The sequence below is a fragment of the Lemur catta genome, chromosome 18, assembly GCF_020740605.2.
Source record: "Lemur catta isolate mLemCat1 chromosome 18, mLemCat1.pri, whole genome shotgun sequence".
Taxonomy (NCBI): domain Eukaryota; kingdom Metazoa; phylum Chordata; class Mammalia; order Primates; family Lemuridae; genus Lemur; species Lemur catta.
Window position 1 is genome coordinate 46812998 of NC_059145.1, and position 26979 is coordinate 46839976.

Below are 26979 nucleotides of genomic sequence, written 5' to 3' on the forward strand. Positions count from 1 at the left end.
TCCACATATGGAGGGAAGGATTTTGCTTTAAATCACCTGAGGGGCACTGGCAGGGCACAGGAGGTCAGACAAGAGGGGCCTGGCTGACAGCCGTTGGAGCTGAGTAGTGGGACAAGGATTCATTACTCTGTTTCCTCAACTCTGTATGTGGTTTAAATATTGCCATAAAACGATATTTTCTTAAAATGTGAAGGTAAGTTTTATTCATGAGTCATCAATATCTTCTTTCAGAGAGTGGAGGCCACACAAGCTGTCACACAGAAATCCCATTTCTGTCACTGAGAACACACTCAACTCTGTGGATTTCTCAGAGAAGTCGGCTTCTGTTCCAGGTGGGAATGCACCCAAACCTACCTCTGCGGGGCCCATCTGCGTTGTGGCCCTAGAGCCCCTGCAGAGGTGGTCAACATCGCCACCAGCATCCATGTGTCTGGGCCAAGCAGAAATGATGGAGAGGGAGGCTGTCCTCAGTATTCTATGCAGAAAGGATAGTCTTTGTGATCTTCAGTTCTGAAAAACAAATCAAAAATAGAAGCAAAGAATGATTAGTTTTAAGAGGAACATTTAAATGATATAGTTATGTATTTTTAAACTCTCTACTGTGTAAACTTAGTCTTTGGCTTCACTCTGTGGCCCATCTTCAAACAGAAGGGATTATGATAAAAGGTTTAGTTAATCTAAAATGTACATAACAACTACCTATTCAGGAACCAGTCACCCAATTTGTATATTGCTTTCTCAATTTTAAGAAGGAGACATATTTACATGGGGAATGTGGTCAATCGGAGATTCCTGTCTAGGCTGACCATGGCCTTCATATCTTCTTCTGTTTATTCAAAATCAAAGACCTAGAACCAGAATAAAATGTTCATGGAAAATTTAGTTCAATTCACATTTAGTGGACCATACATGACCTACAAAACATTGTAGGTGCTTACCTGCAAGCGACACACAGAAGTAAAAGAAACACTTCCTTAGACACATGGAGTTTACCTGAATCACAGCCTAGGTTCCCAAAATGCCCTTTGATTTTGATCATTTGACTGGTGCTGCCTCAGCTGGGGCTACCCTTAGGAAACCTTGGAATATAAACTGCATTCATTTTATGGGAGTAAAGGACACCCGGGAAGATTTACAAGGTATAGATAGCAAAGAATTTTTCCCATTGACCCTTCCCCGAAAACCAAATCATTTGTTCTGCATACCCCACCAACAAGGGAGCCACATGGGCCGTGGGACTATTAATGTTATCCACATCACGGTATAATGTTTCTGAGTAACCACTTTTCTTCCCTCTAAAATGGTATTTTGACCCCTCCACCCTTTCATTGTCTCAACACGCTGAGGAACACGGCCCCTTCCACAACGCCAGCTTCCTGCACAATGCCGGCCCCAACCCAGCTGTGGGGCTGGATAAGAGGAAAGGGAAGGGTAGGTCACGGAGTGATCCCAATGTGCCAGCAGGGTGAGGGGTCAGTGGGACCCCAACCTCTACCCCCACAGGAGTAGAGGAGAGCCCGAAGCCAGGAGAAATCGGCCACACAGTGCCAGCAGGGATTCTGACTGAGGGAGAGCTGGGGCATGCAGTGGCTGGGATGAGGGGGAAGAGGGGATGAGGGAAAGAGTGAGCAGTTCTCCAGACCTCCTACCAACCAAGGGCTGCTTTATGCAGCAGGACTGAAGGGCGCTCTGGGGCCTGGCACACTGCCCTGGTGGCTCTAAGGGACCCCAGCACTCCTGCCTGGCTTGGCACCCTCCATCCCTCTCCCAGGCTGACCCTGTGGACCTGGCTCCTGACTTCTCCCAACAGGACAGGCACCTGTTCCCAGCCATCAGCTCACATCTGCTTTGCCCCTTGAGTCACACATCTGCTGCAAGCAGTCTAACTGTCTGGGAATGGCTCTGCCCCACGGTATGCACAGACCTAGTGCAAAGCAACTTGTGCACAACAACTTGGCTATGCCCTGAGGCCCTAGTGGAGCGGAGGCCCTGAGATGGAAGGAGCCTGGGTCCCTGGATCACTGGTGTAAGGTCGACTGCCAACTCCTATGGTGCAGAGGACTAGGCCTCTGCTGTGTGAAGCCACAGAGATCCTGGGGCTGTTTATACGGGAGTCAGGCTGCCTCAACTAACACACAGTCCAAAGCCCTCTAACATAAAAGAAGGAAACTACCTACCTAGATATTCTCTTTAATCCGCTCTGGGGTGACAGATTTGGGAATCACTATCACATCCCTCTGGATCTGAAATCGGATCATAATCTGCAAGGAAGGAAAAGTCTAATGTCACACAAAAGAAAATACCATGAAGTCAAACCTAAGTTAATTCCTAAGAGTGAGTTTTATTGTGCAGTAAAAGTCCTACAGTCAAACACAGCAGGAGCTGTTATTACAAATTCTTTCGTATCAAAACGTCTTCCAAGCAGTCTGTCACACAGCAGTAAGGACGGCAACCAGCCCAAGGAGGTCAGAGGACCGCCCAACCCTTCATGGGAATTCCTTAACCTGTGTCTAATCCCCCAAACAAAATGGAGCTTAGAACCAAGAAGACTATAATAAATGACTTCTCTGGTCCATTTCATGCTCGCTGTGTGTGCAGTCAGTGGGGTGGAGGAAGAAGGCCTGGGAACTCATCCTCTGTGTCTAGAACGCCAGGTGGCGAGAGCGCATGGCTGGAATGAATGGGAGAATGGCTGCAACCAATGAGCTGCCCGAGGTCTTGATAAGTCATCAACTCCTCCAGGAGTGCTAATCCCTTCCCAGGAACTGCCACACCCCAGGACTCTGGGAGGACGTGGAGTGGCGAATTTCCCTTTGGGACAGCCCTCCCGAGTACCTGAGCTGAAGACTTGTTGTGCTTCATTGCGATCCTCTGAATCACAGGGTCCTCCATCATGTCAACCCCCTCACTAGAGAGACACAGCACAGGGTGGTGAGCCAGAAGATCCAACGTGGACGTTCTTCTCTTTAAAAAAATAAAACCTTTCTCCAAAATGAAAGGTTTATTATCTTCTGATTGCAAACATGCTCACTATAGGAAATTTAAACAATGCAGAAAAGCACATCACCCCAAATTCACTGTCTGACGATGCACAGTGCCTATAGCACCATTAACCAACATCGTTGATGGCGATGATAATCTCAGGAAAGTTCACGCCAAATACTATGAAGAAGTTAACATTGTGAACATGTGGAACACTTACTGTAAGAGATTTTGAAGATTACCACAGAGTCTCTGCCCTTAACATCTGCCCAAGCAGGGACAGGCTCTAATAACAGCTCTGGGAGTCATGTTTCCAACAAACAGTTATTCCTATGGAACAGCTTTTCAAGCTTTGGGCTAGTCACAGTCCTCAAGTATCCTGAAGGAACCCAACAGGGCAGGTTTTCTTCTCCTCTCCCTCTGATGGCCGCCCACTCACTCCACCATGGGCTCCTCTGTCCCAAAGCCCAGCTGTGGAGTGTGACCAGCCTTGAAGGGACACCCCAGCTGTTACCAAGTTCACGCCCCATTTCACATGGAAAACACACAGGTGATAAAATCCAAATAATTTTAGACTTTCTGGGACTTCTAATGAGTCCCAGGCACTGAGCCAAGGGCTGGGAATAGAATGAGTAAGATACCGTCCCTGCCACAGGTAGCTTTGACTAGTGAAAGAGACTGAGAAGAAAATTATGACAAAATGGGATAATGAAGGCTGTGCACAAAACATGAATGAAAAGGGGCCAAGAAGACTCCCTGGAAGAGGTGCTGCTGGTCTGAACATTTGATCAGAAACCAAAGTTAGCCATATTTTTAAAAGATAAGATTTCTGAGTAAACAGAGAGTGTATGCAAAGGTAGAGACTAGAAAGAATATGTTCTGTCCAAGGAATCACAACTTTATATGGCTGATCCACAGAATGGTTGCAGGGAGGGGGAGAAACGAGGCCAGAGGCCAGCAGAGGCCAGGTCAGCTGCACCTCACAGGTCATTCCAAGACTGGGAGAATTTTTTAAGCAGGAAAGTGACACAGTCATACGGAGACAGCTCCCTTCAACTACGGTGTGAATAATGGGTTGGAATGGGGTAGATTGGGTGGGGTGGGTTCAGGGCTCCTCTGATAACCTTAGGGAATTGTCACTCAACCAAGGCAGTACCGGTGACAACAGAGATCAAGTGACAGAGTCCAAGTTCTCTTGCCAGAATCATCAACAGATCCTGGTGCTGGCTGGACTGGAGGCACGCAAAAGGACGGTTTCCAAGTTTCTGGCTTGGGTGGCTGAGTGGGTGGTGGCCCCTTAGCTGATCGAGGGAGCACAGCACAAATTGCAGGTCCTGGGGCATTTGTATAACCTGATGACAGCGACAGTGAGGTCAGGGGACGTCCTCACAGACGTCAGCAACTAACAGATGTGCTGGTAGGGTGCTCAGACAGGGGTCCCCTCAGACTGGCTACATCTCTGAAGAGGTCCCACCCCCACCAGGGTAGCCCCCCCAGAGCCACTCTCTGGCTGCCAGAAACAGCTCCCTGCCTGCAGCCCAGAGGCATGAGAGCTATGGACAGCCCCTGAGGCCCCTCCGTACCCTGCCCACACGTTCACTACACCTGTCTCCAAGTCGCCCAATGAAATGACAGGGACGCGTCTATTTCCCACTAGGACCCCGACTTACACAACCACTGATCATCCTTACCATGAGCCACCAAGAGGACGGTAAGCGGTCACAGACACATTTCTGGACTGGCAAAAATCAATCAGATCCTTCTGATTAAGATATGGGTGGCACTCAACCTACAAAAAGAATCACAGTTTACAAACAATGCCAACCACTAGGTATGCTAGAAAAGCTCTAAAAGGGAAGACCTATGTCTACGTCTTGGCTGTTACTGACTAGCTACGAGGCCCATCTCGAGGCCTGAGTGCTTTTGTCTGAGAGAAGGCTAGACTAAGCAATCTCCAAGACTGCAGGTGCTGTCAAGGTCTCTGCGTCTGCGGCCTTGTGGACACCTACCTTATCTGAAGGCTCCAATATCACCTGTTCAGCAAGGACGCCCCTGAGCATTGAGGCAAAATCTGCAATACTCCATAGCTCCCATGTCCTTCCTGTCCTGTATTTCCTCTACAGCACCCATCATTATCTGACATCTCATACATTTTATTTATTTGCTTATTGTCTATCTGTTGTCATCAGAACTTAAGCTTCATGAAGACAGGGATTTTTGTCTGAAATTTTTTTCTGTTCATGGATGTCTCCCCAACACTGAGAACAATCTAGACATATAGAAGGTACTAAAAAAATATGTTGAATGAATGAATGAAACAGGGAGTTGATACATGTGACAACTACATGTTACAGGTGACCCCAGTGAACATTTTAAGAAACTGGAGGGCAAGATTGCTGTCTCTTCCATATTCTTCAAATTCTCATGTACAATTCCGGATTCAGAGTAGACTTAAAATAAATAACCATTTAGCACAAATTAAAGAGAACTATGAATAGTGCCTTTGCTCTCAGGAACATGCTAAGTTCTATATTCCTCGGTGTCCACAACCATACTACAAAACAGACCCTCCACCCCACCTCATCTACCCAGACTATACAACAATCGTTCTCAGGTATTCAAAGTGCTGATCACCTGGAAATACTGACACAAAAAAGAAGCTATTATGCATATAAACATATGTATAAACTCATGTATATAAGACTTTAAAAGAAGCAAAACTAAACTATGGTAGAAGTCAGGTCAGTGACTGCTTTTTGTAGTGGTGACTGGAATAAGACATAGTTGAGCTTCTGGAAGGCTGAAGATAGTTTTTCTTTTTCTAGGTGCTGAATACTTGAATATGCTAACTAGTGAAAATTCATTGAACTATGTATGCTGTTTATGATGCACGTACTTTTGTATATCTATGTCATACTTCAATTTTTTCAAAAAGCATATTTATTGAAGAAATAGAAAATAGAATGTGATGCTCTATTCTTAACACTCCCAAACTGTAAACTACTCAAGTGCCCATCCATAGTAAAATGGATAAGTCCATTGTGGTATGTTCACACAATGGAATGCCACATGGAAATGAGAATCAATGATCTACAATCATAGGCATATATGGATGAATCCAATAAACATAATGTTGGGAGAAAGAAGCCAGACACAAAGGAATTTATAATGTATTATTATTTTATTTTTTTCATCTTACATTTGCATATTATTTTATACATACAGGCCTCTTTGGTGTACATTATCTCAGGCATCTGACCCACACAACCACACTTTGTTATTGAAAAAATTCATCTATAATGCTGTTTTAGTATTTCCTGCAGGGCAGGTCTGGTCACCGCAAATTCCCTCAGTGTTTGCTTGTCTGGAAAAGACTTGATTTCTCCATCAATTGTGAAACTTAGTTTTTTACAGGATACAAAATTCTAGGCTGGCAGTTGTTCTGTCTAAGAAGATTGAAGATGGGGCCCCATTCTCTTCTGGCTTGTAAGATTTCCACTGAGAATTCTGCAGTTGGCCTGATGGATTTTCCTTTGTAGGTTATTTGTTGCTTTCGTCTTGCTGCTTACAGAATTTTGTCCTTTATTTTGAGTTTGGCCAGGTTGATTACTGTGTGTCTTGCAGATGTCCTATTGGCTATGTATCTTCCGGGATGTCCATCTTGTATCTGGATGTCTGAATCTCTGGCCATACCAGGGAAGTTTACTTCAGTAATTCCCTCAGATAGGTTTTCCATGCTTTTAGCTTTTTCTTCTTCTCCCTCAGCGATACCTATAATTCGAAAGTTAGTTTGCTTCCCTTAGTCCCATATCTCTCTCGGTGATTGCTCAGACTTTTTTTATACTCTTCTCTACCTCTTTGCATGACTGGGTTATCTTAAGAGCCTTGTCTTCAAGTTCTCAGATGCTTTCTTTTCCTTGGTTTAGTCTGTTTTTGGAGCTTTCTGCTGTGTTTTGAAATTCCCTAAATGACTGTTTCATTTCTTTAAGTTCTATTATGTCCTTCTTTATGTTGTCTAGCTCTTTAGCAACTTTTTCTTTGATTTCCTGGAAAATTTTTTGGCTTCTTTTTTTTGGTTTTTAACTTTCTCTTCAATTCCATTCATCTTATTTGCCATTTATATTCTAAATTCCATTTTTGTCATTTTGGCAATTTCTTTGTGGGTGGAGTCCACTACTGTAGCTCCACTGGCATCGGTTGTGGAAGCCTGGGATTGGCAGCCACCATATCTCTGCTGAACCTGCTCTCCAGTACAGTGTCACTGCACACACTCTGAGCAGCTCCTCGATCAGCCCAGAGGTCTGCAGTGGAGGAGGGAGACCCCTCACAGCTCAAAGTACCTGCAACTTTCATTTCTCTCTTAAAAAGCAGTACCCCCTTGGGTTGCTTCCATTCTGCCATCTTTCCCTCTTGCCAGTAGTGTGAATTACACTGGGACCTCCAGCTTAATCTCTGAGTTGGTGGGTGGTGCTTGTAAGAATCAGCCAAACCCAGTTTGTTTGAGTCAGTATATGTGGTAATGAGCTATACAGTTGTTCTCCCTGTCAGTGGTTGATGCTTGCAGGAAAGAGCCAACTGCAGACATGTTCTTTTGTGCCTGTAATAGGCTCTAGCCCCTTAGAAGCAGCACTTCAATGCCCCAGGCAATGGGGGGGCCCTGTAGCTCCAAGGGATGGTTGTTGTCCAACATGGCAGAAGTGGGTTGAGGAGCCAGGCTGGGCAAGGTTAGGCTGGGCAAGCCTGGAAAGCTCTGCAAAGTAGGCTCTAATGTCATTTCTCTGGCTCCTTCTGCTGGGAGGGGGAGCCAAAGCAGCCTCTTCAAAGTGGAAAGACTGCTTGTGGGGGAGGGGCCATCTGTAATTCACCAACTGGCTATTCAGATTAGGCTCTGTCCCTCTCTCCCTACTCCTGCCCTCAATAGTCTCCTGCAAGTGTCTGTTTGCAAACAGGTGCCAAAATGCATCACTCTTGGGAGCAATGGCTCTGTTGGCTGGGAACTTCACTTCTGGGGACCCATCCTAGTATGACAATGCGACTTTCCTGTGGGAGGATGGGTACTCCATCAGATTGCTGAGGCTGGGACCCACACTGTATTCTACCTGTCAGTTCTGCCCACATGGGGCCCCTCGCCTACCAAGTCAAGCTCTTAAATCTTTCCCTTGTGCCCCCTAGCAAGGCCTGGGGACACAGGACCTGGCCTGTGTGTCTGACCTGCTGGCCTGCATCTCTGGGGAGTGCTGACAGGCAGGGAACTCCCAGACTGGGCACCCCAGTGTCCACTGTAAGTCCTCAAGGGGAAAAGTGTGAGCACCGCTGTCTGTGGAAATCTCAGACTGGAGGATGTACCAGCTGGGGAGACGTGCCTGGTCCCGAAAGTCTTGGCTCAATCTGCTCTCCTGGCTGCAGTGGGCAGGGGAGGAAAGGAGTCTGAATGGAAGACAGCCACGACCCCAGCTCCTCTGGTCCCTCTCCCAGGAAGGAAGCCTGCACAGAGTGTCCACTCTAGTTCTCCACACAATTCAGTGATTGCAGCTGCACTTGGGCTTGTAAGGGTGGAAAAGCTTCCAAACAACTAGGTAACCCACTGATTGCCAATGGTATGTGGGAAGGAGAAATGCAATTCCCCCTTACCCCTTCACTGGAATCCGAGCCTCTCTGGGGTTTATCCTGGCCAATATCTTTCCTTCTTTTTCCTTTTCCTGTTCTGCTTTGCAGTTTCCATCTGTGAAGAACCCAGCAGGCTCCAGCTCTTATTCCTCTAAACTACATCTGAGCTGTGCTCACTCCTCCCTCTCCTTTATCTGAAACCCCTCCTTCCCTCTGGGACACTCCAGCAGGCGATGTCTCTAGTCAGCCATCATGCCCTCTCTCCATATTATTATTTTGGCTGTATTAAGTTCAAAATCTATTCCAAGCTGCTAGAAATCAGAACAGTGCTATGCTCTGCAGGGGTAAGGTATTGGTTGTGCTCTGTTTTTCAAACTGGATGCTGGTCACAGAGCTACACCCAGTTTATGAGAATTTATCAAGCTTCAATCTCACATATGCACTTTTACACTTTACTACCGCAGTCCTTTCCTCACAAGTCATCTCTCTGCACTGAAAAATGAATCGCCCACACCCGTTTCTGCAATCTGTGAGCCCAGTGTGAAGCCATCTGGTCATCTACGCCTTCCTGCTGCAGTCTGCATGGTCTGGAGGAGGTAGAGGGAGGTCTATGTTCCTCTTATGAGGGTGAGGTGCCTGCCAGGACACTTTGGTAAACCTGCCTGTAGTCACTCATGGAGGACCAAAAGCCAGCTTACGCCCTACCTGCCAACAGTACCTCCTAACTAGACCCATGTTAAAGAAGCCACTACCCTACTCACCCCGTCACTTGCCTAACTGCTACCGTGGGTCATCCTCTGGACAGCCACTAGAGGAGAAGAATGCCTGTTTTCATGCCTTGCCATCCTCCCATTTCCAGAAGAGCCATATGGTGGGAAGCCAGCTACACCAGTTAAGCCCTCTGCCGCTTCCAGTAGCTCACCTGGTTGGTTATTGGCTTGAACCTCAACCCAGGCTTATTCAGAAGCCTCTCAAGCTGTTCCTGGTTGAAGTTTGACACCCCAATGTCCTTCACCAGCCCTGCGATCACCAGATCTTCCATGGCCTATGAGAGAACAAAGAACTCTGTTGGGTGTGTAGGTGCTGTCTACTCCACGGATAATCTACGCTGCTCAGCAACTTTGTACAGTATTCTTTTTTTTTTTTTTTTTTTATTTCAGCTCTTCATGGGGGTACAAAAGCTCAGGTTATATACATTGTCCGTGTCCCGCCCATCCCCCTGAGTCAGAGCCTCAAGTATGTCCATTCTCCAGACAGTGCGCCTGGCATTCACCTTGTAGTCATACCTCCATCCCCTCCCCCCCTACCTCCCCGAGTCAGCACCTTCAAGCATGACCATTCCCCAGATGGTGCGCAACGCACTCATCATGTAGGCATACGTCCATCCCCTCACCCCACCCCCCATCTCAGTCTGATATCCAATTGGTATCCTTCCCCGATGTGCATTTAGGTGATGATCAGGGAAACCAATTTTCTGGTGAGTATATGTGATGCTTGTTTTCCCATTCTTTGGATACTTCACTTAATATAATGGGTTCCAACTCTCTCCAGGAGAACCAAAGAGATGTCGTATCATGGTTATTTCTTATAGCTGAGTAATACTCCATGGTATACATATACCACAGTTTACTAATCCATTCGTGGATTGATGGGCACTTGGGTTGTTTCCACATCTTTGCGATTGTGAATTGTGCTGCTATAAACATTTGGGTACAGATGTCTTTGTTATAGAATGACTTTCGTTCTTCTGGGTATATGCCCAATAATGGGATTGCTGGATCGAATGGTAGGTCTACTTGAATCTGTTTAAGGTATCTCCATAATGCTTTCCACAGGGGTTGCACTAGTTTGCATTCCCACCAGCAGTGCATGAGTGTTCCTGTCTCTCCGCATCCATGCCAACATGTGTTGTTTTGGGATTTTTTGATAAAGGCCATTTTCACCGGAGTTAAGTGGTATCTCATTGTGGTTTTGATTTGCATTTCCCTGATGATTAGGGATGTTGAGCATTTTTTCATATGTTTGTTAGCCATTCTTATATCTTCTTTTGAAAAATTTCTATTCATGTCATTTGCCCACTTTTTGATAGGATTGTTTGATTTTATCTTGTTGATTTTCCTGAGTTCTAAATAGATTCTTGTTATCAGTCTTTTATCTGATGTGTAGTATGCGAAAATTTTTTCCCATTCTGTAGTCTGTCTGTTTATTTTCGTGACTGTTTCTTTGGCTGTGCAGAAGCTTTTTAATTTAATCAGGTCCCATTTGTTGATTTTTGTTGTTGCTGTGATTGCCTTAGGGGTTTTCTTCATAAATTCTTTGCCTAGACCAATGTCTGTAAGAGTCTTTCCTACATTTTCTTCTAGAATTCTAATCGTTTCCCATTTAAGGTTTAAATCTGTTATCCACCGTGATTTGATTTTTGTGAGAGGTGAAATCTGTGGGTCCTGTTTCAGTCTTCTACATATGGCTATCCAGTTTTCCCAGCACCATTTATTGAATAGGGATTCTTGTCCCCAGAGTATGTTTTTGTCTATTTTGTCAAAGATTAGATGGCTATATGAGGATGGTTTTATACTTGGATTTTCTGTTCTGTTCCACTGGTCTGTGTCCCTGTCCTTGTGCCAATACCAGGCAGTTTTAAGAACCATAGCCTTTTAGTATAGTTTGAAGTCTGGCAAATTAATACCTTCCATTTTGTTTTTATTGCTTAGAATTGCTTTTGCTATACAGGGTCTTCTCTGATTCCATACAAAGTATATAATTATTTTTTCTAAATCTGTGAAAAATGATGTTGGTAATTTAATAGGAATTGCTTTGAATCTGTAGATTACTTTGGGTAGTATAGACATTTTAACAACGTTGATTCTTCCAATCCACGAGCATGGTATGGTTTTCCACCTATTTACGTGTTCTGCAATTTCCTTCCTTAGTGTTTCATAGTTCTCTCTATAGAGGTCTTTTACCTCTTTAGTTAAATATATTCCTAGATATTTTATTTTCTTTGTTGCTATTTTGAAGGGTATTGAGTCATTAATTTGGTTCTCCGATTGAATGTTATTGGCATATATGAATGCCTCTGATTTGTGTGTATTGATTTTGTAACCTGAGACTTTACTGAATTCATTAATTAATTCCAGGAGTCTCTTGGTTGAGTCCTTGGGGTTTTCCAGATACAACATCATATCATCAGCGAAGAGTGAGAGTTTGATCTCTTCTGTCCCTATTTGGACACCCTTGATTCTGCTCTCTTGCCTGATAGCTCTCGCAAGGACTTCCAATACTATGTTGAAAAGTAATGGGGACAGTGGGCAGCCTTGTCTGGTTCCAGTTCTGAGTGGGAATGCTTTCAATTTTTCCCGGTTCAGTATGATGTTGGCTGTGGGTTTGTCATATATGGCTTGTATCATTTTTAGGTAGGTCCCATTTATGCCTATTTTGTTAAGCATTCTTATCATAAAAGGGTGTTGAATTTGGTCAAATGCTTTTTCTGCATCTATTGAGAGGATCATATGGTCTTTATTTTTGCTTCTATTTATGTGGTGAATTATATTTATAGATTTTCGTATGTTGAACCACCCCTGCATCTCTGGGATGAAGCCTACTTGGTCGTGATGAATTACTTTTTAATAAGCACTTTGATACGATTTGCTAGGATTTTATTGAGTATTTTTGCATCTATGTTCATGAGAGAAATTGGTCTGTAGTTTTCTTTTTTTGTTGCGTCCTTTCCTGGTTTTGGTATCAATGTTATATTGGCTTGGTAAAATGTGTTGGGGAGAATTCCATCCTTCTCGATATTGGAGAATAGTTTATGTAGGATGGGCACCAGTTCATCTTTGTATGTGTGGTAAAATTCGGGTGTGAACCCATCTGGACCAGGGCTTCTCTTTTTGGGAAGGGTACAGTATTCTAAAACTAGCTCTATCTCATATTTTAAAAATACTTTACCTGAAGCTTGAAAAGATTTTTTGAACTCAGGATCTAATCTCAGTTCCATTTCTTACTAACTGGGAGAGGCTGGGCAAGTTACGTGACCTCGCTAAGTCTCAATACCCACATCCTCAAGAGGAGGACTGCATTGTCCCTGTCACAGAGTTACTTTAAGCGTTATGTGAAATCATGCACAGAAAGCATTTAGCCAAGGCTGGCATCTAGCAAATACTCAACACATTTTAGCTATTCATCTTCCTGTTACTCTGAATATCTGTTGATATGGTGTCTGGCAAGTATGTCCACTGCTGATTTTACGTGCTCACCTTTCTTTCCACCTAGATACTCATCTTCTTAAGCACACTGATGGATCGTCATTCTACCTACCCTCATCATCTAACATTTTAAGGCACTCAAAGGCAGAGCAACCTAAATCTTTGAGCTATTCACTGATCAGCAAACCAGGCTGGCCCTCAGCTCCAGGAAGAGTGTGGCCTCATGTCAGTGCCAGTGGTCAGCATTAAGTTCCAAGCGGTCATGAGGCCAGTGGCCAGTGAGTCAATGTGCACCCATTACTCCTCAATTCTGCAACCAGGGCCTTGCTTGTGCTGCATGAACACGCTAGAGTTTTACCCAATTCTTTCAGGAGAGGCAACACAGTGTGACAGAAAGAGCTGGGACCCATGGGCATTGGTCCCCAGGGTCAGTCTCTGTCTCACTCATGGTGGTCCTAGCCTTGGACTCCTCCTATCTATGGCTCCCTCCTGCCCATCTCCAAGGAGGACCACAGGTGCTCCCACGGCTTTGTCCATCAAGCTCTGCCCTAAACTCAGCAAGTTTAAGTTTGAACTCACTTTCCTCATAAGCCTCAAATGTTCCATCCTCTGTCCCTCATGGCAGTTAGCAAGATATATGCACTTGGTCAGCCAGTCTATGATCTACTTCCCTGAGACTCTCAAATCCACTGCCTCCTTGATTCCCCCACTGATGACTTTACTTCAAGCCCTTGCTGGGTTTCCTCTGGACCCTGGAAACAGGCTTGACATTTGGTAATACTCCCCCATACTGCTCCCACCTCCCCAACCCCAGCTTCCCCATGCTCCAACATCAACCCTCCAAAATGCTTACAAGAGAACTAAATGGAACTACAAAACATTAATAGTGGTTACCACTGAGTAATGGGGAAATGGATTTTTTAAATTTCTTTTCTCTACTCTTCTGTATTTTCTAAAATAAACATGATTTTTTGAAATAAAAAAATGAATATTTGAGAAAAAAGGGGAGTTCTGTATTGGCTATCTCTAAAATAATGTTTCAGACAGAGGCACCAAACTAAACAAAAACAGGTGTTTATTCCTAGTTCATGCTGCAAACTCCACACCTCAAGTAGACAACCTTGATGTCTTTGAATATGAGAATTGCAGGTCTCACCACTCCTGGTTTGGAGACTCACCACAGGGGTGAACCTGCCTGGTGGTATGGCTCAGCTTACCTCCCATGTGTCCAGGAAGTCCGTGTTACTGGGTATGACCATGCCGTTGCGGTCCAGAGGCAAGTCTTTTACTCCAGGCTGTGAGAACCAGAAGAAAAGGAACTTATTGGGGCTCATGAGGAGACTGGGTAGAGGGAAGATGAAGATGTATGAAAAAAACTCCATGTGTCAGGAGATCTGCATCCAACCCCTGGCCCTGTCACTAAACAACACCAGCCTGGTCATTTGACTTCCCTTCTCCAGGCTTTAGGCTTCAACTGTATAAGACCAAGGGTTGAGTGGACTGAATGGCTGGCAAAGTCCTGACTAGCCTTGAAGTTCACTGTCCATTTCCCACAAGGTGGGGAAGGAAGACCTTGTGTCCTCACTAATGGCCAGAAAATAATTTAGTAATTTCAGGTGAAGAATAGGGAAAGGAGACTTCCTCCATGTCTTAAGAGCACAGTCAATCTGTGCTCCCAAGTCCACTGTTAGGATCCTCTTTTCCTTTCCTAAAATTCCCATCATAATGAGAGATAAAGATTTGAGAATACAAAGGTGCATTGGATGTGGGAGACAGAGCAAGACACCTGGAAAGGGTAAGAATCTAAAGGCACCCTTCAGAGAAGCTGCAGGTATTAATTTGCTATCCACCTGTCTTGCTCATGCAGAACCCTACATAGCATATTACAGGATGAATGGCATAGACACCTAATTGTTTTCCTGAGCAATGGTGGGAAAATGTCAAAAGTTCCAGCCTAATCCATATCTTAGAGGCATTTTCCATTATAAACTGAAGCAACAGCTTCAAAGCCACATCCCATGCTGATATTTATCTATGTCTCCGCAAAAATGCTGTCCTGGCCTCATCCTTGGATTCTGATCTTCTGATCATCCAACATCATGCCTAGCCTAGAAGTTCCCACTATCCAGAAGACATGCTGCTGCTGCACTGTTCTCCTCTGGAGTTGCTGAGTGATCTGAGACCTTCTCCTTTTCTACCACCTAGATATCCAAAGACCGGAACCTGCTAAAGGATGAGGGCAGGCAGGAAGTAACATGTCTGACCTGAACATATGCTTCTAGGCCCAAATAATCTTAACATTTGTGTCTCAGTTTCGTCATCTGTACAATGGAGATATTAATGGTGCCTACCTCATAGAACTGATAAGGATTAAACGAGTTAATATATGTAAAGCAGCTAATTAACAGTTTCTGGGATATAATTAAAATAATGCTGGCTAGCAATAAGTATAATATAGCTATTATCATTGTTTTAATTACAATTCTCTGAATGCCCTGAACTTCAAATATAGACATCATTCTGAATCATCCCTCTTGTTCTGCTCTCTGTCAGTATGACTGATGGACAGCTGTCTACATCCTTTATTGAAACTAGATACAAAGGCTTGGAGTAAAGCTGAACTAGAAATGAAGTGGTTTTTGCTATTTTAGTCTAAAACAATAACCAACAGCTTGGCACATACCATGGGACCCTCACACAAGGTGGATCTACAGGAGACTCCTGAGGAGCAAAGGTCACTCCTTCCAATGTAGGAACAACATTCCCTCAAGAACTTCACAGGTGCCACCTGTGTGACTGGGCAATTGCTCAGGTAGGCTGTCATGTCCTCTCAGCCCGGGGCAGATGTGAAAGGACATCTGGCCAGGAGGGAAAGCTGCTGAGGAAGGGTTGAAGGTAGAAAGGGGGTGTGAGTGAAGAGAATAAAACCAAGTGAAAAAAGAATCTACTTCCATAACCAACTAGACCCTGCTGTAGGTGAACAAGCAAATATCTCCTATGCCGCAAAACAGAAGTCACTTCCCAAAGAGAACAGAACCTGCAAGCAGAGATAAGGCCCAGGACTTCACTGGGACTTGGGAATGACTTAAGCAGCAGCTTTGAGCATCAGTATTTCCTCATCTGATCCTGCTTCCACCTACAGACTTAGGGGGGAAAAAACCTACTGCTCTCTTGGCTCAGAGAAAGTGACTGGCTTGAAAGACAGAACTGTGGGGGCCTCAGAGGTCTTCCAATCCAAGTCTTTCCTGGGCTGAGGCCCAGAGATATCAAGAGGCCTGCACAAACCATGCAGCCAGCCTGTGGCAGATGCAGCACTGGAACCCTGGCCCCAACTGCTGGTCCATGCTCTTTCCACCACAGGATGGGCTGTGCCCACAGGGAAGAGGGTCCTGCAAAGTGCGTATCTAACCACCTGCTGAATGGTACCTTGAAACCCATGGGCCAGTGTATGAGGTAGAGGTCCAGATAATCCAACTTCAAGGCATTCAGACTCTTCTTGCATGCCATTTTCACCATGGACTTCGTGTGGTAGGTGCACCACAGCTACAAAGGAGAGGGGAGACTATTGTCACATAGGGCCAGCACCCAGAGCTAACACAGCACCCACTCCTTGGCCCCACAAAGCTACTGTCTTGGACCAAAAACATTCACGATGAGACAACAAAAAATAGAACACAACAGGTTCCGAGGGAAGAATGGTGACATTATCCTCAGAAAAGTTCCAGGACTCCTGCAGGGACAGGCATCTAAAGCTGGGCTCCTTCTGCCTGACTGCTGCTCAGGGGAAGTTTGGCATATCAAGAGATACCTGATGGTTATTTGAATCTACTGGGACCCAAAACCAAAATGAAAACAAAACAAAAACAAAATAAAATTCCTGCAGGCAGAAAGAATATGAAGAAAAACCAGAATCTCTGTATTGTTTCCCACTTACACAGATTCCACGTCAAAGGCGCTCTATTACCAAGGCATCATTACCATGCAGGTTAAACCAGGTTAGTTAACATACACTGCCTTATATTTATCTAGCTATTTCCTTCCACATCTCCCATTAAGTAGAAAAACTTGTAGCTGTTTTCCCCCATTTTGCTTTTATTGAATGTGACAGAAGGTAACCTGAAGGTTCCATTGCGGCAGGTGAAAAGCAAAAATGCTAAGTTGAATGAAAGCAGAAGAATGGAGATTAAAAGAAATGAAAATAAATGACAAGCACAATGTATTAACAAAGTAAAAAATCAGACAAAAACCAGAAGTAAATACATGACACTGTTAACTGTAGTTGTCCCTAGGTGGTGAGTATACAAGTAATTTATTTATTTTACTTACATTTCTATAACTTCTCCAAATTTCCAAAATAATGAGCATACTTCCACTGCTAGCTATGACTCACTTAGAAGCAACTTGTCCCCAAATCATGGGGTGAATCTTAGGATCCTAGTTGTCTGTATCCTAACCTTAAGAACTCAGAAGAAAGGCTTGCCCCTCAGTCAGGCATATGCCAAGGCCTCTCCCTTGCATCCCTCTGCTCTACTGCAGACAGCAATGATGGATGACAAAAATTAACTGTCTTAAAGTACAATAGAAGGGAAATTGGTCATAGAAACAACATTGAATCTTGGAATTATGAAATTTTAGAACTGAAAATTACCCAAGAGATTATCAAATCCAAAGTCTCGCTTTACAAACAATGACGCCATGACCCTGAGATGTCCAATCACTAATACAGCTCTGAATGACAGCTGAACCCACGTCTCCTGATCTCACAGTATTTCATTCTACTTCAAAGTCAAAAGCAAAGGAATTCTCTAATCCTCCACGATCTCAGTCTACCCTCTGCCTTTTCTACAGGTTTGTCTCCTGACTGTCATTCCCCATCCCTCTTCCATGGTACAGTCCAGGCTTGCATCATCTCCCATCCACACTGCTATTAATGTCTCCTAACTGGTCTCCTGCCTCTGCTTCAAATGCATGCTCCTTTCAGCTGCTGCAATGTCCCATACACAACACAAGTCTCCCTTACCTACAACATAAATTGCTGTACTTAAAAACTTAATGGTTCTCCTTTGTTCCTGGGAAAAAGCACAGCTGGTTACACAGTGCACCTGGACTTCCACAGCCTGGCTCTGTCCACCACCCAGCCTCACTTCTCCTAGTTCCCTGTGGCCTCCCACTGTGTGATCCAGGAACAAACAGCTTCTCACAAATCATGCCTTCAAATCCCTGCACCTGCCCTGCTGGTTCATGCCTCTGTGCTCAAGCTGCTCCCTGTTCAAAATGCCATCCCTGACACTCTCACCTGCACCACTCCCAGAGTTTCTTATTCAGCAGATCTGGGGTCAAATTTGGAATCTACATTTTAACAATCACCCCAAATCTAAGTTTGGGAATCACTGTGTAGACAGAGTTCATGAGGGTGAGGGCTTTGTCCTACTCACCCCTGCAGCCAATGTGCTTATCATGTAATCAATTTTGGTTTCAAGGATCTGTTATTAACTGGGGTATTTGTGTGCAGTCTACCAAATAAATAATATGAAGCAAATAAATGTACACACAATCTAACTGAGTGTGTTTGTGAAACCATGAAAGTTCTTGTCCCATAAAGAAACTGAAAAGCCTTCCAGCTGTGCTATCTCAGCTCTCTGTTACCCAAGGCCTGAGTGCCCGAGATCCTGAGACATTTGCCACTAAGAAGTCCTACCTTACTGACAATGAACAGATCCTCCCGTGTCACGGTGCCGTCCTGGATCTTGGAATGGATCCCTTCTCCAACTTCATTCTCGTTATGGTAAAAATAAGCACAGTCGAAGTGCAGGTATCCTGAATCAATGGCCACCTTTACTGCCTCAGTCACTTCTCCCTGACAGGCCTGCAAAAGCAACAAAACTGTATTCCTCCCAGTCAGAGGAATCCAACCCAAATTTCTCCCTTTTCACTCAATAACATGGAGTCAAATGATACATAAAAATTAAGTCACTGAATTGGTACTAGTATCAATCAGTCTTAAAAATAGAAGAATGTCAGAGTCAGAAAGAAATTTACAGATAATCTAAGTTCCAACTACACATATTTCAGGAAAAACTATAGGTATTTTTAGTGCCTACAGAGAACTGAGCTAGATGTTGTGTAAATTAAGAGAACAAAAGGAGAATTCTTCAATCTGATAAAGAATATCCATATATATTTTTTAAAAAACCTAGGGCACACATCATCTTAGATGTGGAAATGTCAGAAGCATTTTCTTTAAAATGAGGTACAAAACAAGAATGGCCACTGTGCCGGAGGTGCTAGCCAGAGAAAGCAACTAAGAAAAAGCAATTTGAGGCTTAAAGATTGGAAAAAAAGGAAATGATACTACCATTATTTGTAGGTGATACAGTCATTTATGTAGAAAATCCAAAAGAATCTACAGGCAAATTAACAGAAATAATATTATAGTTTAGCAAAGTGGCTGGAAATATGAATATAGCAAAGGTGAAACAAGTAGAAAATATAATTTCAGAGAAATATTATTTCCAGCAGTATTACAGACTATCAAGTACTCAGGAATAATTCCAACAAAAGAAATGTATGCTCTTTACAGGAAAAACTAAACAACCATGTGAAAAGAGATGTTAGCGAGGAATTGCATCTAGGACAATTTAACAGAGAAGTATACTATGCTTGTTGACAATTAGATTTAATAACATAAAGGTGTCAATTCTCTCTAAACTAATCTAGAAATTTAATGTAGTTCTAATCAAAATCTTAAAGAAGTTTTTTACGGAACTTTATAAACTACAGGTAAGCAGCAAAAAAAAAAAAAAAAAAAAAAAAAAAGCCAGGCCCCTAGGTACATGCATCTATCTATCTGTCAAAACTCATCAAACTACACTGTAAATTTGCGTAGCCTATTGTACAACTGTACTTCAATAAAGCTGTAAGGAAAAAACAAAAAAGAACAATAAAGACACCTTTGAAAATGAGCAGGGAGGGGCCGCTTGTCTATTAGGTGTGGGGACTTATCATGAAGCTGTAGTCATCAAGGCAGCCATGAAGGGCACACAGATGGAAGAGCTGGCCACTGGCATAAGGGAGAGTCCAGGCCTCCCCTTGCTTTCTCATGCTGTGCTTCAGCCGTCTCCATGAGAACACTCCCAGACCAGCTGCACCAGGATGAGATGCGCGGAGCCAAGCACACTAGCCTCAGCCATCCCAAGAGAGACCAGCCAATCCCCAGACACACAAGGGAGCCCAGCAAGCTCCACCGAGCTGCTCAGCTGCCCATCCACGAGGAGCATGCCACGTGCTGGAGCAGGCCACCGAGGTCTTTCTTGGCTGTGATGCAACATCCTGGGGCAATAGAAAACTGATGGGAGGTTTGTGGTGTTCATTCACTGTTAAAAATAACCAAATAAAAACAAGTCTTTGCTTGGAACAGTGACGAATCCAGTTCTATGCTCCTGAGGCCCAACAACAAGAACAAAAAACAAAAAACCAAAAAACAAGTATTTGGGACTCTAAGCATAGTTTTCACATATTTTCTTTATCTTATATACAATAAAGTCTGGACTTCTACACCAAACTACGTGCACAATTAAACAGAACAAGAGACTCAAAAGTTTAATCCACCCAGTGCTTATGGAATGGCTGCCAAATGCATGTCCTTGGCTAGATGCTGGGTGCCAATATGAGCAAAACCACGTTCTTGGCCTCTAAGAGTTGGTAAGCAGATAGGAGAAAAAAATTGAAATAATATTTTGATAAGCAGGGGTTGCGCACTCTAATTCTGACTCATCCAATAAATTCCCACCTGACTCCTTATGCCAACATCTTTTTATCTAGAACTAAGTTTAATAAGACATTTTTTTAAAATGGGAAATTTGAAAGGCTTTTTTAGTTAATGCCAAATCGCTGGCAGGAGTTAGAAAAGTTCAGCTTATAGAAAGTTATCCATGGTTACGGGAGCTTGGGGAACGGGAAGGGAGATGCTGATCAAAGGGCACAAAGCTTCAGACAGAGGAGTAGATTTCAAGATCCACTGCACACCAGGGCGGCCATAGGGAATAATACTGTATTATATATTTCAAAATAACTAAGAGCGTAAACTTCAAATGTGTCACCATAAAAAATGTTAGGTAAGGGAGGTGATATGTTAACCAGGTGGATGTGTTTACACGTCACAATGTATACACATGTCGAAACATCACACTGTAAACCATCAATGTACAGAACTACGATAACGTCAGTAATAATACTAAAAGTAGAGAAAGATCCAAAGCGCAACAGTCAGGCTGTTTCTAGACAGGGAAGAAGATGAAGTCTCAAAGTTTCCTTTCAAAGCCCTGTGAGCAAATTTCAAGGTCTCCTTATCTCCTGACGCAGATAAGGCGCCCCATTTTGCTGCAGAGACCCCCGCTCGCGGCAGTCCCGGCCAGTCTCGGCCCCCCCCTGTTTCGGAGAGATTGGCCCTGCGTGGCCTCCGCAGCGGGCGCCGCCGCAGGATGCCAGAAAACCCCGACGGCAACGCCCCATCCGTCCCACGGCGCGGCGCTTCGGCCTCAGACACCAGCATCCCGTCGGGTGGGCGGCAGGCGAAGGTCTGCTCCCGCCTCGGCCCCACGCCCTCCGGGCCCCGCCCCGCGCCCCGGCCCCCGGCTCTCCTCAGCCCCCGCCCCGCGCCCCCGGCTCTCCTCAGCCCCCGCCCCGCGCCCCCGGCTCTCCTCAGCCCCCGGCCCCGCGCCCCCGCCTCTCCTCAGCCCTCGGCCCGCGCCCCCGGCTCTCCTCAGCCCCCGGCCCCGGACCCCGGCTCTCCTCAGCCCCCGGCCCCGCGCCCTCCGGGCCCCGCCCCGCGCCCCGGCCCCCGGCTCTCCTCAGCCCCCGGCCCCGCGTCCCCGGCTCTCCTCAGCCCCCGGCCCCGCGTCCCCGGCTCTCCTCAGCCCCCGGCCCGCGCCCCCGGCTCTCCTCAGCCCCCGGCCCCGCGCCCCCGGCTCTCCTCAGCCCCCGCCCCGGCCCCCGGCTCTCCTCAGCCCCCGCCCCGCGCCCCCGGCTCTCCTCAGTCCCCGGCCCCGCGCCCCCGGCTCTCCTCAGCCCCCGGCCCCGCGCCCCCGGCTCTCCTCAGCCCCCGGCCCCGCGCCCCCGGCTCTCCTCAGCCCCCGGCTCTCCTCAGCCCCCGGCCCGCGCCCCCGGCTCTCCTCAGCCCCCGGCCCGCGCCCCCGGCTCTCCTCAGCCCCCGGCCCGCGCCCCCGGCTCTCCTCAGCCCCCGCCCCGGCCCCCGGCTCTCCTCAGCCCCCGCCCCGCGCCCGCGGCTCTCCTCAGCCCCCGGCCCCGCGCCCCCGGCTCTCCTCAGCCCCCGGCCCCGCGCCCCCGGCTCTCCTCAGCCCCCGCCCCGCGCCCCCGCCTCTCCTCAGCCCCCGCCCCGCGCCCCCGCCTCTCCTCAGCCCTCCGCCCTCCGCCCCGGGGCAGCCCTTCCGCGCCCGCACCACCTTCCAGGTGCCCAGGCCCAGGACAGGGATCTTCCGGGAGGCTGTGGGGGGCTCCGGATCCATGCCGCGCCGCCTTCCAGGTGTCGGCGCTCACGGTTGCTATCTGCACGCGACTCGGGGCGACTTTGGACAGACGCCGCGCTAGCTGTGGTGGCGGCGATAGGCGCCCGGATTGGCTGGGAGTGCCGCGCGGCGGACACTTGGATTGGCTGGAAGCGCAGTCCCGGCAGGCGCCCCGATTGGCTGGGAGTGCCGTGCGGCGGACACTTGGATTGGCTGGAGGCGCAGCCGGCGGGCGCCCCGATAGGCTGGCGGCACGAGAGCGGCTCCCGCGCGCCAGGTGGGATCCCCAGGTGGGCGGCGGCGCGTGCTCTCCCCAGGTGTGTCTTCCCGCGCGCAGGGCGCGGGGGCTGAGGAGAGACGCCGGGCTGCCGGGCAGGGGCCCCCTCCGCACAGTGGAGACGAGAGCCCCTCGTCTCCCTCAGAGCAAGGTCGGCGAGGCCACCTGGTCTGAGGCCGTGGGGGAGGACACGTCAGCGACAGGTTCTCGCCTGCGCGGACACGGAGCCCTGCGGGCCGGAACAGGCTCTTCACAGGGAGGAGTCGCCGGGCTCTCGCCGGAGAAGCCCCGGGCCGCACGGGAGCAGGTGAGAGCGGGGAGCCCAGAGAAATGGGGGGCAGTGTCCGCGAATGGCTGGGGACACAAGCCTGAGGCCGGCACGGCCCGGGGACTCCGGGAAGGCGTTACCCTTTCAGCCTCGCTTTCCTCACGTGGGAAGCGTGGTGTGCAGACTGGCCACGTGAGGTGGCCCTTGGGGGCCCCTGCGCAGGTGACGAGCGTCCGGCAGAGGAGCCCGCGCTTGGGGCTGGGGTCCGCGTTCTCGGGGCGTGGGTCGCGTGCGCCGTTGTCGCCCAGAGTCCGGAGTCCGTGAGGGCTCGCTCCTGGTGGGGGTCATTTTTGGGGGTTTTGACAGATACGCAACGACGGGCGTCAGCCGCTGTAGTACCGTACAGAGTGGTGTCGCCGCTCCACGACACCTGCGGGTCCTCTAACTGTCTCCGTGTTTGCTCGTTCTAGAATGTCAGAGTTGGACTCAGATGATACGTAGCCTTTCAGATCGGCTTCTTTCACTCCGTAATATGCGCTTAAGATTCCTCCGCGTCTTCCCACGGCTTGACAGCGCGTTTCTTTTTAGCGCCGAAAAAGATCTCATTGTCTGGGTGGACCAGTTTACTTATCTACTGCAAGGCATCTTGGGTTGTTTCTAAGTTTTGGCAACTATGAGTCAATCTAGTATAAACAGCTGTGTGAAGGCTTTTGCGTGGACTTCATTTGGTTAAATACCAAGGAATGCGATTGCTGGCTCGTATAGTGGAATATAATTAGTTTTGTAAGAAACTGCCAAACTGAACGTCCAACGTGGTGTATTATTTTGCATTCTCACAAGCAATAAATGAGAGTTCCTTTTGCTCCACATCCTCACTAGCATTTGGTGTTGTCAGTGTTTTGGGTTTTGGCCTTTCTATAATAATAGATGTGTGATGGTATTTCGCTGTTTTAATTTGCAATTCCCTAGTGATAAGTGAGGCCAAGCATCTGTTTATATGCTCGTTTGCCATATCTTTCTTTGGTGAGGCGTGATTTCAGATCTTTTTCCCATTTTTTAATTAGGTTGTTCATTTTCTTATTGTTGATAACTTAAGTTTTTTTGTGTATTGATTGTGTTTTGTGTATTGATTAGCAGTCTTTTATTGGATGTGTCTTCTCCAAGAAGAGAATGTAAGATTTATGACCTTTGAGAAATAGCATTTGGCTGAACCAATGAAGGGGGGGATTCCAGTCTAGTAGGTGATGGAGCAGAACTCATTCCTGGCAACAGAGTGAGACCCTGTCTCTACAAATAAAAAATAATATAAAAATTATAAAAAAATTCTTGGACATTTTATGCTTGGAATGCATACAGCTTTTTGGAGTAAATGAGAAACATAACAGTGATTACCTGTGGAACAGAGCAATGAGACATAAGGCAATTTTTAAAACGTTGGGTATTGCCAGGTTATTTTTACAATATACATGTCTTATTTAATTTATAATTTCTTAAAATAGTTCATAAATTGAAGCAATGTGAGAAAAGACATTTTTATATTTCCTTGCCAGGACAAAAATGTAGGGTTAACACATATTTTTATAAGCATCATTTTATAAATAATTATTTTATTGTTGATTATTTATAGATTGAGAGAAAATGCACACATTGTAAATCAAATTGATTACTATTTAGAGTGGCCTTCCCTTGAGCTTTGGAAATATTTTGTGACTCTGTAGATATAAATTTATTTATTTAGAAAATGAAATCGAGGAAAAATAATTGTATGACAAACATAGTTACTTAAATATTAGCGGACAACATTCCTTTTAACACAGAACTTCAAACTTGGTGGAACGCTTGTGGACTTTATAAGTTGGTTCTTCCTGCCCTCTGGTGGCCATTTCTCAAAATGCAGACAAAGCTATATGAAGGGGGAAATAATTAACTGTCGATATACCCAGGCAGGTCAACCACATTCCGAATTTTAGAGATTTGAGGAGCCAGAGACATTATCTCACTCAATTTCCTCATTTAAATTTTGCAACATAATCATGACACCTCAATTACATAGTATCGCTTGATATTACTGACATAAAATTGAATTGTAGCATCTCAACTTAGATATTAAATTATCCAAAACTACAGTAATTTTCTATAAAACTTTTACATTTGTGGTATAATCATAGACCTTATCCCTACCATATAAGGGATGTTTTGCAAATAAATAAGTAAATATAAACACTTTAAAGTGTGCTTACTCCTTCTCCTATTATTAAGTAAGTCCTTTAAAAGTTCAGTTTTTTATTCCTCAGCACCACCCTACACGCTGTGTGAAGTATATACCCTATTATTCAGATTTCACAAGGAAACAGAGTGGTACTGAAAGAGGCTGAGAGAACTTAGTAAGTGGCAGGCCTAGGGGTTGAAAAACAATCTCACTCCTGAGTTTGTGCCTTAACTTTCCTTCTTTTAAAAATCCATATAATTAATTAATTGTGAATTGGTTTTAAGTATTTAGTCAGAATAACAGTTGGTCATGTGCAGCTTGCAAAATATTATAAGATATGACTTTTGTTTAAGGCACCATTTGTTTACCTTATTTTTTCACACATTAATGTCTGTTAACCTCAAAGACCTAGGTTCTTCTATAAAGTTTAAAAACGAAGCTCCATGATTTTTTAGAATTTTTTAGAAAGTGAGTTTTTAGAATATCTAAAGGAAGGTTTTTTTACTTTTCAACTGAAGAATTTAGAAACAGAACCAAGTGTTAGTGTCATTTCCATGGTAGGGCCAAATGGATGCTTGTGGGACAATAAAAGGTAAACCCTGGGAAAGAGTTACAGAATTGAAGAGTATGATTTCAGTTAAAAATGATTATTAACTTCAAAAAGATTTTTCATCATTATGAACTCCAGACTAAACTTTCTTAGAGTTCATTATCTGAAAAAACCTCCTTAAAAAAAAAAAAATTCTTGATCAGGCACAGTGGCTCAAGCCTGTAAGTCCAGCATTTTGGGAGGCCGAGGCAGGAGGATCTCTTGAGGCCAGGTGTTTGAGACCAGTCTGGGCAACATAGTGAGACCCTGTCTCAAAAAAAAAAAAAAAATTAGCCAGGTGTAGTGGTGCACATCTCTAGTCCCAGCTACTCAGGTGGCGGAGGATTGCTTGAGGCTGGAGTTCGAGGTTGCAGTGAGCTGTGATTGTGCCACTGCACTCCAGCCTGGAGTGTTCTTGTTAACCACACTTCTGGGTCTTCTTGTAAACCATACTTTTGTGATTGATAAACCAAGGCACAGAGAAGTTTAGTAACTTCCCCAGGACTCCAGTCTAGTAGGTGATGGAGCAGGACTCACTCCGGGGCACCAGGGTCAGCCCACAAAAGCACAATGTGCTGGCTTGTGTACGATGGTCCACCCTCCTGCATGGGGAAATGCACATCATCATCCACTGTGTGTCTGGCTCCTGTTACACTTCAGTTTTCCCAAGTAAGTGTGTCTGTTGGAGAGGAGGAGTGTTCAGAGAATAGTAATTTACCATTACTCTTTTAACAAAGCACTATCCTGGAAAGAAAGGGACAGACTTTGGAGAGGAGGACACATTCTTTCATTTGTTCTTATTTATTATGGTTGTGATATGATATATATTAGCAATGCACAATTCAAAATAGAAATTTAAAAATAGTACCATTTCAGCCAGCCATGGTGGCTCACGCCTGTAATCCTAGTACTCTGGGAGGCAGAGGCGGGAGGACTGTTTGAGCTCAGGAGTTTGAGACCAGCCTGAGCAAGAGTGAAACCCCATCTCTACTAAAAATAGAAAAATTAGCTGGGCGTGGTGGTACACACTTATAGTCCCAGCTACTTGGGAGGCTGAGGCAGGAGGATTGCTTGAGCCCAGAAGTATGAGGTTGCAGTGAGCTATCATGACACCACTGCATGCTACCCAGGGCAACAGAGTGAGACTGTCTCAAAAAAAAAAAAAAAAAAAAAGTACCATTTCAATAGCACCAAAAGAACGTGAAGTAATTATGGTGTGTAAATCTAACCAGTTATGTGCATGTCATAACTCTAATCAAAACTGCAAAAATAGGCCGGGCGCGGTGGCTCACGCCTGTAATTCTAGCACTCTGGGAGG

The 26979-nt window shown here is 45.7% G+C and overlaps 1 protein-coding gene across 4 annotated transcripts; it reads right to left on the reverse strand.

Moving 5' to 3' along the window:
• Positions 1 to 198: 198 nt before the first annotated feature.
• AKR1E2 (aldo-keto reductase family 1 member E2) lies at positions 199 to 22340 on the reverse strand. Of its 4 annotated transcripts, XR_006729765.1 has the most exons (10): positions 22256 to 22340; positions 18493 to 18660; positions 16221 to 16337; positions 14012 to 14089; positions 9512 to 9634; positions 4674 to 4771; positions 2836 to 2908; positions 2178 to 2261; positions 766 to 848; positions 199 to 510 (listed from the first exon to the last, which is right to left on the reverse strand). XR_006729765.1 is itself a non-coding variant. In XM_045529720.1 (9 exons), the coding sequence occupies exons 1-8, from the start codon at positions 22316 to 22318 to the stop codon at positions 2178 to 2180; spliced, it is 804 nt and encodes a 267-aa protein (XP_045385676.1). In that variant the 5' UTR covers positions 22319 to 22340; the 3' UTR covers positions 199 to 510. The 4 variants fall into 4 exon arrangements, 2 of the variants coding, with proteins under 2 accessions (XP_045385676.1, XP_045385678.1); XM_045529720.1 differs by lacking the exon at positions 766 to 848; XR_006729766.1 differs by lacking the exons at positions 199 to 510; positions 766 to 848; positions 2178 to 2261 and adding an exon at positions 4139 to 4334 and having other exon boundaries at positions 2858 to 2908.
• Between the last annotated feature and the right edge of the window lie 4639 nt (positions 22341 to 26979).

Bases quoted from the DNA above. Each gene is read 5' to 3' on its own strand.
- AKR1E2 (XM_045529720.1), bottom strand. From the start codon at position 22,318: ATGGATCCGGAGCCCCCCACAGCCTCCCGGAAGATCCCTGTCCTGGGC. The intron at 18,661-22,255 runs GTGGTGCGGGCG...TTGCTTTTGCAG, and splicing joins TGGGCCTGGGCACCTGGAAG to GCCTGTCAGGGAGAAGTGAC. The intron at 14,090-16,220 runs GTACCATTCAGC...TGGTTCTCACAG, and splicing joins ACTGGCCCATGGGTTTCAAG to CCTGGAGTAAAAGACTTGCC.